This window comes from Glycine soja, chromosome 15, assembly GCF_004193775.1.
Source record: "Glycine soja cultivar W05 chromosome 15, ASM419377v2, whole genome shotgun sequence".
Classification (NCBI taxonomy): domain Eukaryota; kingdom Viridiplantae; phylum Streptophyta; class Magnoliopsida; order Fabales; family Fabaceae; genus Glycine; species Glycine soja.
This window is the reverse complement of record NC_041016.1, coordinates 443,637-457,660: the sequence shown is the minus strand read 5'-3', so window position 1 is coordinate 457,660 and position 14,024 is coordinate 443,637. Positions and strand designations below refer to the sequence as shown.

The following is a 14,024-nucleotide window of genomic DNA, read 5'->3' as shown; positions in this document are numbered from 1 at the left end:
TCATTCACGGTCTAAGTAGTCTTAATTTTCTCATGCCCTCTGCATGAAAAATGATGATATTTTTTAGTTAGGCTTTCCATATATAGACACCAAGATCACTTCAATTACTTTTCCAAAGCCCACAAACTTTAACGCTACACACTTAGAATATAAAAACAATAAATTTCAGGAGTGAGGTTTATTGAATATAACATGAACCCATTTTTAATAAATTTTAATTAATAAAATAGAATGTGTTTAAAAAGTGCATTAAAGTGTGTTCTTGGAATTTTTCTATAATTTATAATATAAGGGTAAACATTTAAAAATGATTTTTTGCCTTGAAAAAAATGTTTGCTAAATACTTTTTATCAACTACTTTGAGAAATTGAAAGTTGAAAAAGTAAAACTTAAAAAAAATCAAAAATAGCTTTGTGATGTATTTCAAAGGGGAAGTTAAATAGAAATTGAGAGAATATGATGTTGAAGGATAAAATAGGAGAAATATGCAGATCAAAATTTGTTGACTCTTTTATTTCTGTTATAAATTATAGATTAAATCTATATCCTCCTGGATCATGATACACGGTCAGCCTCAAGTTTGATTATCGTCGTCCAAGACTAAGTATGATATATGATATCATAATGAAGCATATATATACACACACTAACGCCGAGCAAACATAGTCTCTATCTTTTTATTGACTCAACATACGAAAACAAAACAGGCTATTGAAAGAGAAACGATTTTATAACTTCTCATTCTCAAGTCCGGATCATTGTTGCACATAACATGACTTCATCATAGCCACTTGTCTCAGTTCTTTCACTAGATCCTTCGCTACCAAGTTGTATTTGTCACCCATCTGCAATATATGTATATGGTAGTAACAAAATACACAAGTTTGAACAACAAACTTATCTATAGTTGAAGGGCGATAATAATCAAATGGAAAATGCTAATTAGCATTTAGTTATAGTTTAAAAAATATTGTTATTAGTGTACTTCTATTGTGATTTTCTGTGCATCTCGAGACTCTAATTAAAGCTAATTAAACTGAACTTCTATTTTAATTAGAGCTCTAATGTGATTTTCAATTAAAAATTTCTTTTATTAATTCTTTCATGATCGAGTACTCTATCTGTGGACATTAGTTAGCAATATCCTAATTAAATTTGGATAGAAAACTTTTGAGGTTGATTTTAGCTTCTTTATTTTCTTTCATAAATTGATATTTAATTAATTACCTGAGCAATAATGGTGATATCAAGGGTATTCCCAAAAGGCAAGACATTGCTAGCGGATATGTAGAGATGAAGACGTTCGAGCTCAGACATTACTTCAAGCAGAATTCCATAATGTTTGCCACAGTGAATTTTGATTAACACTTCCTTCCCTAAGACTCTGGCTTCAACTTCAGGAAGTGCTTCATTGGGCCCATAGCATTCGTCAGTGTTCGTGCCATCATCAATGCAGAGATGAGATCTTGTTATGGTTATCTCTGATTCTACACCGTTCTTCTGGATATCTTCTTCTAACTCTTCTACACGTTCTTGTAGTTGTTTCACGTAATTGATAGCTTCTCTTAGTACATGGGCCTTGTCCATCTACACACATAACATACCTATTTTATTATTTACTCCTAAAACACATACATCATAAGATTATTTTTTTTTTAGAAAAATGAATTTCTCTCCTTTTGAAGGCTAATTTAATTCATTTTTTTTATTAAAAATTGAAACCTAATGATCATCTTTTTTATATAAATTATAAAAGAAAACTTTTACAGATTAACTCATGCATATATTTTTTCTATCAACAAATATTAATTGTGAATTTATTAATTGTTATTAGTGAAAGAAATTAAAATCCACAATCTCTCTGTTTCTCCTTTTTCCTTCTATTATCAAATCAATTTTATAACTCCTTTAATAACTTATATATAAATTAATTTTAACTTATAAAAATTTCATTTTTTTTCTTCTTATTTTCTTAGCTTAAAAGTACATTTGGAAAATTTTATCAAAACTGGACTAAGTTTTGTTCCCATTTGTAAAATATATAAAACATCAATAAAGTAATGCAAAATTTGTAATTATGTAATTAAAGTACAAATTACTGCTACTACGTGATTTATTATGCATGCACCTGTATAATATTAACTGCTAATTTTCTTATTAACAACCAATAATATTACTTTTATCATCTAGAGTGAGTTACTCACTATAAAAAAATAATAAAATCCATATTCCGATGGTTTTTACATAATGAACTTGGGTGGTCTTTTATGATTTTATTTAACCCTAATGATAGTATATGATAAATGGGAGGAAATTTTTTAAATAAGATTTTATTTCTTATTCTTTTTACCCATTTTGTTTGAATTTAATATTTATGCATTATCTGTATAAAAAATAATTATAATTTATAACTAGTTATTGTAAAAATCAGTAAATTTACTCCATATGTTAATTTATGACTGAATTACTTGTTTACTCTTTTTTTATATAATTCTTTTTTGTTTTTGCTACTACATTAAGTTATAAATCTCTAATTTTTATTGATCTTTTGTGTTTTGTCTCTATAGTTTCTACTAGGAAAAGTATTAGTCTTTAGTTTTATAATAATATATATTTTTTTTATTAAAATGTTGATCCTTGAGACAAAAATTATCTAAATAACTAAAAATATGAGAAATATTAATAACATGATTTCTAATACATTTTTCCTAATCATGTAATGTCATAAGTACAAAATGTATTTGCATATTAATTGTCAGCATATTTTGAATATTTTCCACTATTAATTAGATAATTAGGTTTAATTATCATTAATTTTTTAAAAACTAAATAAATCATTAATTGAACTGATGAAATTAAGATCCAACCAATAGAAATAAAATATATATCTTTAATATTAGATAATACATCAAATAATAAATTAAAACAAAATCATAAAAATTAAGGTAAGTGAAGTTCTAAATTATTATTATAAAAAGTTCCCAATAAATAATCAAATAATAATATTCTATAAACAAATTATTTAAACGAGCATTTATTTATTTTAAAAATATTTTAAATATTTTTTTGAAAAAATTAAGAAAACAATAACTTTTCAAAACCGTTTTAAACAAGTTTTCTATACCATTTTCACTTTTCTTAGCTAATTTTTTAAGTTGTTTATTAGGTTGATAAGGTGATTAGTTGTTAGCTAAACTGGTTATTCTAGTATAAATTTTAATATGACTTAATTAAATTTTTTATACCTGAATTATATGTCATTTTTAATAAATTATCTAAAAAAAATTTAAGTTTCATTTTATTACATATCATTAGTCTCATAGGTTAAATGATGACGTGACAGATGAAATATCATATCACCACGAATTGGTGTTTCCTATAATAAGAACTAAATTTATTCCTATGTGAACTAAATTTTGATACATTATCTCACTAGATAAAACCCTACTTAATGATAATTTTTCTATGAAAAAATTAAAGAAATTTAATTTATTCACGAGTACCAGAAGCAGTACTCCACCAAATATATGCTTAATTTTGCATGTTGTCTCTTCCACCCTTATTAATTAGTACTCCACCTTGGATAATGATTTGATACTTTATCACAAGTAGATTAATGGGAGTCTCATTTACCTCACAGTACACTTGGTTAGTCCATTTATGTCTACTCCTCGTTCCGCACATTATACAACTGTTTTTGGCATCGTTGCGTTACTTCAAAGGTGTACCTTTCTGTGGTCTCCACTTTTCTAGTGTTATAAGCTTATTCATAGGTGAATTGAGATATACTTTTTGAAAGGCATATGAATTAAACAGAGTTCTTTTAGCTATTGAATCTTCTTTGCGAATTATTTTATATCTGGGTGTAGCAGTAACAAACAAATTCTTATGACTCATTCTAACATTGAAGCCAAACATCAAACATGATGCTCTTGCTGATACTATTATGCAGATCCTTAATTCGGATTCATTGGCTTCATAAAGACTTGGGTTTTACAGTACTTAGCAGTTCCCCACTGATAATGATATCCATATTATGAGTCATGACAATAGTTATGTAGCTTGGATGCCACAATTATATATATTTTCATGAGCACACTAATTAGTTATGCCTAGATAGGCTAAATTGATTGCCATTTCTTTCGTACGTCAAGACACTCTTCTTGGGGTTCTCCTCCGTCTCGATCGTCTCCATTAACATTCTTGATTACTCGGCTAATTTATATTATCACCAAGTTCATTTAATTACTTCACATGCTACTATACCCTGGAATTGGTCACAATTACCTTTACTAAATTTTTGAGATGAGATATCAACATTTGGTTGATGCTATAGAATTGATTGTTCTCTCTCCTGAGTCATTGATTTGTTGTGATTTCTCCTATTATTATCGTAATCATTCTTTTTCTTCTCTTTTTCTCTTAGTCTTTTTTGTTTCTATTTTTATCTGTATCTCTTATCATATTATCTGTCAGTGTGTGTTTGGTTTGCACCTGAAAAGTTGCAAATTAACCCAGTTCAACAGAAAGGACACAAAAACTTGCTTCTTATGTTGGTGTTTTAGAAAGTGGAAGTATATACCAAAAAATAGGTTCCACATTTAACATTTCTCTATCATATGATATGATGCATGAATAGAATAAATTTAACACCGACCGATACTCTCTATCATGACTTACATATCTATGTATGTATCTAGCAAAAGTAATTAAAATTAAAAGTAAATAGTTTAATTTGATGAATAATATTACAAGGCATGCACATGGTTTGAGTAAAATTAAGAGAAATGAAAGTGTGATAAGATTGATCCGGTGGCGAAAGGGAAAAGAAAAAGAAAACAGAAATTGTAGGTTCAAATTCTTACACCGACAAAAACTAAAAATTGATATTTGTTAATGAAAAAAATCAAGAGAAATGAACGACGACTAACCTTCTTCAAGCCAGGGATAGTGGCAGCAAGTGCAATGAATTTGCTGGTGAGCTCCTGCCTCCTATTTCTCTCTGACATGATGTGATTCAGTGACTCCGAAGCGCTTCCAGGCTTCTTGATTCCATGGTTGGCCCTTGAATTTGATGAGGGCAATTTGGAAGAAGAAGAATCACGATCAGTTTCTGTTGGTAACAATGCAGCGGAATTGTCGAAAGAGAGTATGTAAGTGGTTGGAAATAAGGTAGTTGGCTTAATGTCTTGAGCACAAAGAGACGACATGATGGATGAGTTGTTAAGATTTGGAGCACCCTCTTGTGGCCGTTGCAGAATATCTCTTAGGAACTCTTCATCAAAAAGGTTCGTGTGGCACAAACTTTCATTCGCAACCTCGTCATCCACTTCCTAATTAATAATTAAGGATCGGTGTTCCAACAAAAATTAACCAAGCTATATACAGTTCGAGGAGATGATGTATATATATAAACTAATTATATATTCATGTGCGTGCATATATATATATATATATATATATATATATATATATATATATATATATATATATATATATATATATCATACTCTATCTAAAGAAGAATTAATATTGTAAAATATTATGCATGATAATATATAGGGATTGTAATTAGTTATTACCATATCGGAAGACCAACTCCCCCATGGATTCTCCTCCATGATTATTGATTAGGATAAGGATGAAGGTGGGGTGGGGGACCTATGCAATATGTGTGGGTTTTCTGGTCGAAGAAGAAGATGCTTCTCTTATGATCTATAAGGAAAGAGGGGCTCTCATCATTCATAAATAATTACGAAGCGCACGGGCCAAAAAGGAAACAAACAAATTAAGACCATTTTTATTTCCGCGTCTCTTTCTTATTTAAATGGATCTCTTCATCATACATATCATTTATTTTTCCTCTACCAATAAAATACGTCATTCTTTTTTTATTTTTTATAATTTAAGTACTACTTTAGAGACATGGATATTAAAAAGATAATTAAAAAATGAAAAGAGTGAGAGAGAGATATAGTTACTCTACATACTAAAGAGACTTCCTTTTGTCTGCGTTTAATGTTAACTTTGTTGATGAAACTTACAATAAACATTTTCTTAAAACTTTAACCTATACATTATATAAATAGATCATTGATGTATCCTAACTATTTTAATAGTTGAAATATTGAGTACCCGGCCCAGCCAGCGCCTAATATTCTTATTGTCGGTCTTTAAGTCATACAATTCATGATAACATGTTGTATTGAATAAAGTGACTGAGGATTTTAAGACTGGTCTCTGGAGTTTGATCTGGCCCTATATAAGAGCTACTTGGGTTGAAACTTTGCCTTGTTTAGCGACACGGAGATGGTGAGATTTACACTGCACGGAAGCCTTAAGGCATTAACTTCAATTTCACAAGCGCAGCCAAAAACATTTAAACCTCTTAACCTCATGAATCATGATCATAAGCGACATGGATTGAAAGCAATTAACTTGCTTTGACAAAACAAATCAAAGCTTGCTTTGTTATTTATTTATACATTACAAGAATAAGGTCGCAAAAATTACAGTAAGAAATATATAGATTACATTTTTTTTAAATTACTCTTTTATAAGAGATGAAATGTGTTACTTAACATAAACAAATCTCTTAGGATAATTGTGTAGACATTTTTATTATCTCTTTAACTAATTTTTAAATATTCTATGAAATAAAATTTTGAACACTTAAAATATGTTGAGTTTCGAGAAAAAGTTAAAATAAATGCCTTTTTCATTTCAATCAATTAATCATTAAGGTTGACATTGTGGTAAAGGTTAAATAATATGTAAGAAATTCTCTGTTTGAATTTCATTGTGACTATGGTAAAAAAAAAATACACAATAGAAAGTTAATTAGTTTGATAGTTAAAAATATTGAAACTTTTTAAGTATATAGTTGCATACTTGCATTGTAGCTGACTCCATAATATCCAAAAGAGTAAGGACTAAAAGATGCTTTACTGTTTGCTTCTTCTATTTCCAGCATGCACGCCAATAGAAGAGTACTCGTGATGAGAAGAAAGGAAAAAAAAAAAAAAAGAGTACTCATGAGTCATAATCAGTTAGAATTGAAAACTGATAAGTCAAGGTGGACTAACACAAAACACTAGTACTCAAGAATTTGAAATTAGCTTTCATCTTTTATTTGAAATTGGGTTTGATTTTCTTCTGACGCTGTTGAAATCTTATTTGGTAGGTTATTTTTTTCAGTAATATTTTGCCGTGTTCAGAAACTAGTTGTGTAAGTATAACTGAGTATAACTACTCATAATTTAAACTTGTATGATAATCTTCTTGGTATATATTTCTTTTGATGCTTTATTTTTTTTTTAATCATCCGGTTCATTAGGACTAAAATGACTTTGAATAATTCAAAGTTTAGTTAGAAGATAAATAAAATCTGATAAATAATTATTTTTATCAAGAATCAAATTTAAATATTATTCGAATAAGTTAATCTTAACTTCAACACATTAATTACTTGTGTCTAATTACTTAATTTTAAGTTATATCTAATTGTATTGGAATGTCAACATATTGAAATGTCTCTTCATTTTATCAATTTTATTGATTTCAAAAATGTAGATACGAGAAAGTATAAAATTTAGACCAAATTTTTGTTATTAGAATCACAATAAAATCAGTTAGAATTAAAAAATATTTTTGTAAAAAATCTAAAACTAACTTTTTTAAAGATTGTCCTTATACGCATGGGTTGATGACTTGTTGCTGTTGTTGCAGGTGGCGTCTTTGTGAATAGAGTACCACCATGCATATTTTGTATTTTTTTTTTTTTCCTTACGTGTATTTTTGGATGACTAGTAAAATGAGCAATCTAACGGTAGATATACAACTTGCATGTTAAATGAGTGCAATGGGCAAGTTTAACTCCGAAGTCCTACCTTATCGGTGGAAGTATTCTACGTAAGGAAGAAACCATCGGTATCGAGACTTCCATTACTGCTGATGATCTCCCAAAGTAGAAGTATCAAAATAAGTTATTTGGTTAATTAATTGGTTCACCATGAGTTGAGAAAAAAGTGAATCAAATCAATTTGATTCACTTTTTTGGTGAGGAAAAAAAAACATAATATAGTCCAACCAATCATGTATCGATGAGTTGAGTCACTTCAACTAAAAAAAATGTTAAGATGAGGGAAATTAGAAAGAAAATGAAAAGGAATGAAAAAAACTACTCAGTTTTTTGCCAACTTGTTTTTTGGGGTCTCATACTCTCTTATGAATATGATGTTAAGCTTAGGTAGGTAGTTCGGTTGGTTGAAGACAATTGCTTCCTGCACCAATAATTTACTTTCTGCACCCCATAAGAAATTTAAAGTGACCCAAATGGGCAAAAATACTATATTGTCTCTTACGAGTCACCGGGCACCCCCACTTCCCCCTCTAAGCCTGGCCTCCACTTCTTTTCCTTTTGCACCACACCTTTGTCACTCTTGTTTCATCTTTCTTTTAGTGTGATTTTTTTATCGGTTGTTAGTTTTTTTAACAAAAGAATTGGAACATATGATTTCTCTCCCTTCCTTCTCTTTTCCTTACTAAGTCAATTTTTTAACCGTGATTCTTTTCTTGTTGATATGGTTGGAATTTGTAAATAGGAAAAACTAGAAAAAAAAAGTGTAAGAGGATTCGTGGTGATGAGACAGGGGACTGCCCTTGAGTGCACCTTAGAAGAGGAATTCAAGTGAAGAACGGTGTTTCATCACTTTCATGTGTCGAGTTACAGCTCATCTACGTCAATTTCAAATGTCGTCAAATGTTGGGAGGGCATTATATTTATACATATTAAGCTTTGTTCGTTAATAATATTCTTCAAAATACATAATCAGGACGTTTATTGAATTGAGTTGAAAGGTAATTGGCTCCTAAGAAATTTGGCATACTGCTCCCTCCCGCAGTTGCCTCTTCCTACTTTCTACTTTCTACCCGTTTCTATCATCATATATACACATGGTTATTTTATGTTTTGACACGTTTATGTAATTTCGATTTTTTTATCTTAGAGGGATAACTTTTTTTTATATATAAAAAAGAAAAAATAGATTATTATTTTATTTATGGTAAATACCTATTTTAATCCATAAAGTGTGAGGAGTTAACATTTTTTACGGCTACCAATGATCATATATCATTTATGTGATTGTCGCCTTTTAGAAAATTAAGTTTTTAATTTAACCTTTCAATTTAATTATTTATTGTGGTTTTGGTGGTTGAGCTTAATCATTGATATTTTATTTCTGAATTTAACCCCTTATTCCTAAACTTAATTATTTATCATCATTATGATCTTTATAAGTATTTTTAAATTTTTAATTAAATCCCATGCTAAATATAAATTATTAATTTAAGGGTATTTGATTTGACTATTTTTTGTTTTCATTTTTACTAGAAATAGAAAATGGTGATGGAAATGTATTTGGTTGAATTTTTGAAAACATTCTTAGTGAAAATTTTTTCTCAAACGAACTAAAAACTAGAAACAATAAAATCTCATTTTTAGTATTTTTAGTTGAAACTAAGAATCCCATTTTGGATAAAATAAAAATGTGGTGGTGACAAGGAATGTAATTTTAAACAAATCTAAAAGTATTTTTTTTTGAAAACGCATTTTCAATATTTTTATTTCTTAAAAATAGAAAACAAAAAGTCAAACCAAACATATTTTCAGAATTTTAATCTTTTGAAAATGAAAACAATTTTCAAAAAATAAAAATAAAAATTGAAAATGCAAATCAAACACACTCTTAATTATCACCGTATCTTATTTTTATTTCTTATCTCATATTTTTCAACTTTTTTTTTTGCACTTTGTAGCTTATATCAACTTTCACCTTCACCAATTATACTGCAAATTTATCATTTATTTAATTGAAACATCAATTATAATGAAAAAAGAACACAAAATATCTATAAAAAAAAACTATTTTTTCTCTCTTAATAAACATTGTCTAACTTTTACATTTTATTCAATTAAAAATTTCAAATATCAAATATAAAAATTCCTTTTTTTACCATACGACGTACCATCCTTAATTTTTTATATCTTTGACTAATATATAGAAAAACTATTACATACTCTCTATAGACTACATCGCATCTATGGTTCTAATTATTTTTGATGTGATAATTTATATTTGATATATAGCATGGGATTTTAAAAAAATTGTGATTATCAACGAATAATAAAAAAAATGTTTAAAAGAATGTGTTTTTAGTATTTTTTTAACAATGCAATGTAATAAGTTTAAATTTTTTTTTTTGTGTAATTAGAAAATATCTAATGTTTTTATTTGATATTTAACTAATATCATGATAGTTACGTGTTCTTAATTCTTGTAACGAAAAATTAGGATTTATTTTTCATTCAAAATATATAACAATAATAAATAAAAAAAAATTATAATAAAAAATTTTCTTCAATAATAGAAAGAAATTTTATAATCTTGAAAACAGATATGGATTTGAGTTTTTTTTAAAAGAAAAACAGATACCGTCTACAATCATGGACGATTGGTTATCTGATCAGGTAACGGTGATTTGGCATTTGATAATGTCACCATGTGTATCCTAAATTTGATATTTTGCTTTGTAATATATAATCTTCTATTCTATAGGATATGGGCGGCGACAACTCCTTCTTCAGTGAAGAGCATCGAAATCCAACCTTGTACTGTGTTGCAAATGAAACAAGAAACCAGCTGCGAAGGAGCAAAGACACCGACACGGGATCACATTATGTCCGAGAGAAAAAGGAGACAGCTAATGGCAGAGATATTCATAGCGCTTTCAGCTATTATACCTGGCTCGAACAAGGTCAGTGCTTCTTCTTTTACCTTAAATCTCTGCATTACTCTCTAGTATTATTTCATCGTTTCCTGCTGTTAAACACTTCAAAATAGAATATTTTTATGGAAAATGTTTCCATTCTTGACAAATAGATCGAGAAAAATAAAGGATTGAGGGGAAATTGTTAGTTGATAGATATGTGATAAAAGATGGAAATTGAGATATAAAAAATAACATTAGGATTAGAAATAAGTTGCATGAGAAGTTGGGTGTATAAATATATTATTTTGTTTTTAATTATAAAAAAATATAAAAGTCTGGTATTTTAATTTTGTTAATTAATTTCAAAAGTTTAATAGAGTTTCTGTAATGCTTTTCACCCTGAACTGATGAGGGGCATACAATATAAAAATCCCATGTTAATAAATCTAAAGTAGAATAAGATAAAACTTAATTAAGTATAATATCTTACATTTTTTTACTAAAGTTGGATTTAATCTCATTAGAAAAATAATTTATGAACATTTAAGTGCTAATCGAAAAGAAAAAGAATACTTATTTCATTAAAAAAACTGTTTTTTTTTTCAACTAATAAGTTTAAGCAAACAACAACTCAATATTTCCGGAAAAAATAAATTGGGATATGTGTTTAAGTTACTCACAGGCATACTTTTTATACATGTAACAATGGTGGGCGAACTTGATTTCAAAAGTAAAATAAACTAGTCCTAATTAAATCAATTAAATGACACTATGTTTCAATATATATATATATATATATATATATATATATATATATATATATGAATGAGTATATCACAGTGAAGTATTTTATTACGAGAGATGAGAAGATTAAATAATAATTTTTAAATCAAAATAAAAAGTTCAGGTTTAATTGTTAATATTAAATGTATGTATAGTTTTTCTAACAAAATGTTATTTAATCCTTTCAATCCTTTCACCTCTAAAACACTCATCTATTGGAGTGACGATCTAGAACAGCTTAACCTGGGATCCTGCACAGCATGATAATGTATAGTAAAAAAGCAGTAAATAGTATTTAATTAAAAAAGAAAAGAGAAGTAAATAGTTGTATTAATGTTGGGAAAGTTGGTTCATTAGCCTTATATTAATTAACAACCAAAATGAACCAATATAGTTTCTCAACAGGTTTAAGCTTTATTTAATTTGGTTCCATACATATGTTAAAGATAATACTACATTAGTTTGTTAGAAATAAGTTTTATATAAAGCACTCACAACTGTCATTATACTCTTTTATCATTTTTCAGCAATATGAGTTTCTTATATGATTCTCATACTCCTCTTTTCTACTTGCAACTCTATGATATTTAGTCTTGCAAAATTGGAGAAACTTGCATTTCCAATTCTCTTACAAATTTGACTTTGTGTGTGTACTATTACAAAGGAGAGGAATTTATTGTGCAGTTCGTTGGGAACCTACCCCGTAACCTATTTTCGGTTTAGTTATGAATAAACCACCAAATTAAGTTGGAGTCCTTGTACATTTAGCGGAAGACCACTACTTATGACAAAAATATAGCTATGCGTTCTGTATTTATTTATTAGAAAATTATGCTGAATAAAATTTATTTATCTATTTATCTCCAAATGGTAGCATGGTAACATTTGACATTAATTTGTTTGTAATGTTATCATTAAATGTATAGATAGACAAGTCCTCCGTACTCAGTGAAGCTATTAATTACGTGAAACAACTTAAAGGACGCATAGCTGTGCTGGAGCGAGTGAGAAGAGAAGTACCACCGACAAGTCGATGAACTTTATTAAGAATTGTCAATCTCATCCTCCTTGTATGTTAAATATATAGTAATATATTTTATATTATTCAAGTGGTATAAAATAGTTTTTAATTTCAAAAAAAATTCTGCATAAATTAACTAATAAAAATATGTAAAATAATTAAAATTTTAAATTAAGTCGAGCTGAACTGTTCACAAGATTAAATCGAGTTGAATCGAATTCAACTCATTTAAAATAAGACGTGTTGTCTAAAATTTATCGCTAAAATATTTGACGTAATTACAAACAACATTACTTATACAAGTAACTCTATTTAGACAGGCAACCTTAATTATTTGTTATCAAATAAAATAAGTTATTTGAATGAACGACAATGATATGTTGATACATTTAATGTTTTATACATAGTTAATTATATTTTTTAAATTTACTACTCCATCTATTCTATTATAACTGTCATCTTAATTTGTTTTATAGAAATAACAAAAATTAATAAATGAATGGAAAAAAATATCAATTTTATAAAATTAACTATATCATCATTAATTTATTTTTAATTTTTGTAAAAAATAATATTATATTAAAAATTAAAGTGATAATTATTTTGGAATAAATTTTTTATTATAAAATAAAGGAAGTAAATTATTTAAAAAAAATAAGAAGGCTCATTTATGTGAACCCTTGACTCTGCAGTGGAGGAGGTTCCACGATATGAGATGGAACCCATATATTATTTGTTTGGGTTAAATCATCTCCCGCGTTCCCACTTGACATACTTATAATCAGTGATCGTAAGCCAGAAATAAATGCAGCATGATAACCGAGTAGACCATTGTCGGTTCTCTCCCCCACCGTCCACTATCTACATCAGTGCTTAAATCATTTTTTTGTTTATATTTTACTAAAAACAAATATTTTTCTTGATGAAAAGTATTATTTAAGGATAATATTGTAAAAATAAATTTTAACTAAATAAACAAAAATGTATTATTTTAAATTATAATACATTAAAAATTATGATATCTTTTGAATTAAATTAGCAATAGATATACTTATATTTATTTACACTATAGATAATTTTATAGTTAAAAAGTTTCATTTATTATATGTGCATGCATTAATACATATTATTTTTTTATTATGTTTATTTTATTAATTAATTAATTTTATCAAAATATATCTTCTTAACTGTATTTTTATTATTATTTATAAAATTAAAATTTGAGATTTATTTTTAAAAAAATTGAAGTCTAATCTGATTATAAAATATTAAATGCATAACATTTATTTGAATGTTAATTACTAGATATCTGTAAATAATAAAAATTCACATGCAATTAGTAAAAGGAAGAAAAGAAAGTAGCAAGTGATTAGTATTGGTCGTTGTGAACAAAAGAAAATTACAGTGTATGGGTGAAAGTAATTGGAAGTTGTTATTGTTATTTAAA

At 27.5% G+C, this 14,024-nt stretch overlaps 2 protein-coding genes across 2 annotated transcripts; one reads left to right on the top strand and one right to left on the bottom strand.

Moving 5' to 3' along the window:
* Positions 1-486: 486 nt before the first annotated feature.
* On the bottom strand, positions 487-5,751 carry LOC114387084 (transcription factor bHLH18-like). Its single transcript, XM_028347206.1, has 4 exons — positions 5,583-5,751; positions 4,932-5,333; positions 1,228-1,587; positions 487-845 (listed from the first exon to the last, which is right to left on the bottom strand). The coding sequence occupies exons 1-4, from the start codon at positions 5,619-5,621 to the stop codon at positions 756-758; spliced, it is 891 nt and encodes a 296-aa protein (XP_028203007.1). The 5' UTR covers positions 5,622-5,751; the 3' UTR covers positions 487-755.
* A 4,753-nt stretch (positions 5,752-10,504) lies between these two features.
* LOC114386662 (transcription factor bHLH18-like) lies at positions 10,505-12,618 on the top strand. Its single transcript, XM_028346694.1, has 2 exons — positions 10,505-10,818; positions 12,483-12,618. Exons 1-2 carry the CDS (start codon positions 10,564-10,566, stop codon positions 12,591-12,593), a joined length of 366 nt encoding a protein of 121 aa, XP_028202495.1. The 5' UTR covers positions 10,505-10,563; the 3' UTR covers positions 12,594-12,618.
* Positions 12,619-14,024: the final 1,406 nt, after the last annotated feature.

Coding starts and splice junctions, on each gene's coding strand:
- LOC114387084 (XM_028347206.1), bottom strand. CDS start 5,621: ATGGAGGAGAATCCATGGGGGAGTTGGTCTTCCGATATG. Junction 1,588..4,931: donor CTATCCCTGGCTTGAAGAAG/GTTAGTCGTCGT, acceptor TTATGTGTGTAG/ATGGACAAGGCCCATGTACT. Junction 846..1,227: donor ATATCACCATTATTGCTCAG/GTAATTAATTAA, acceptor CATATATTGCAG/ATGGGTGACAAATACAACTT.
- LOC114386662 (XM_028346694.1), top strand. CDS start 10,564: ATGTGTATCCTAAATTTGATATTTTGCTTTGTAATATATAATCTTCTA. Junction 10,819..12,482: donor TTATACCTGGCTCGAACAAG/GTCAGTGCTTCT, acceptor TTAAATGTATAG/ATAGACAAGTCCTCCGTACT.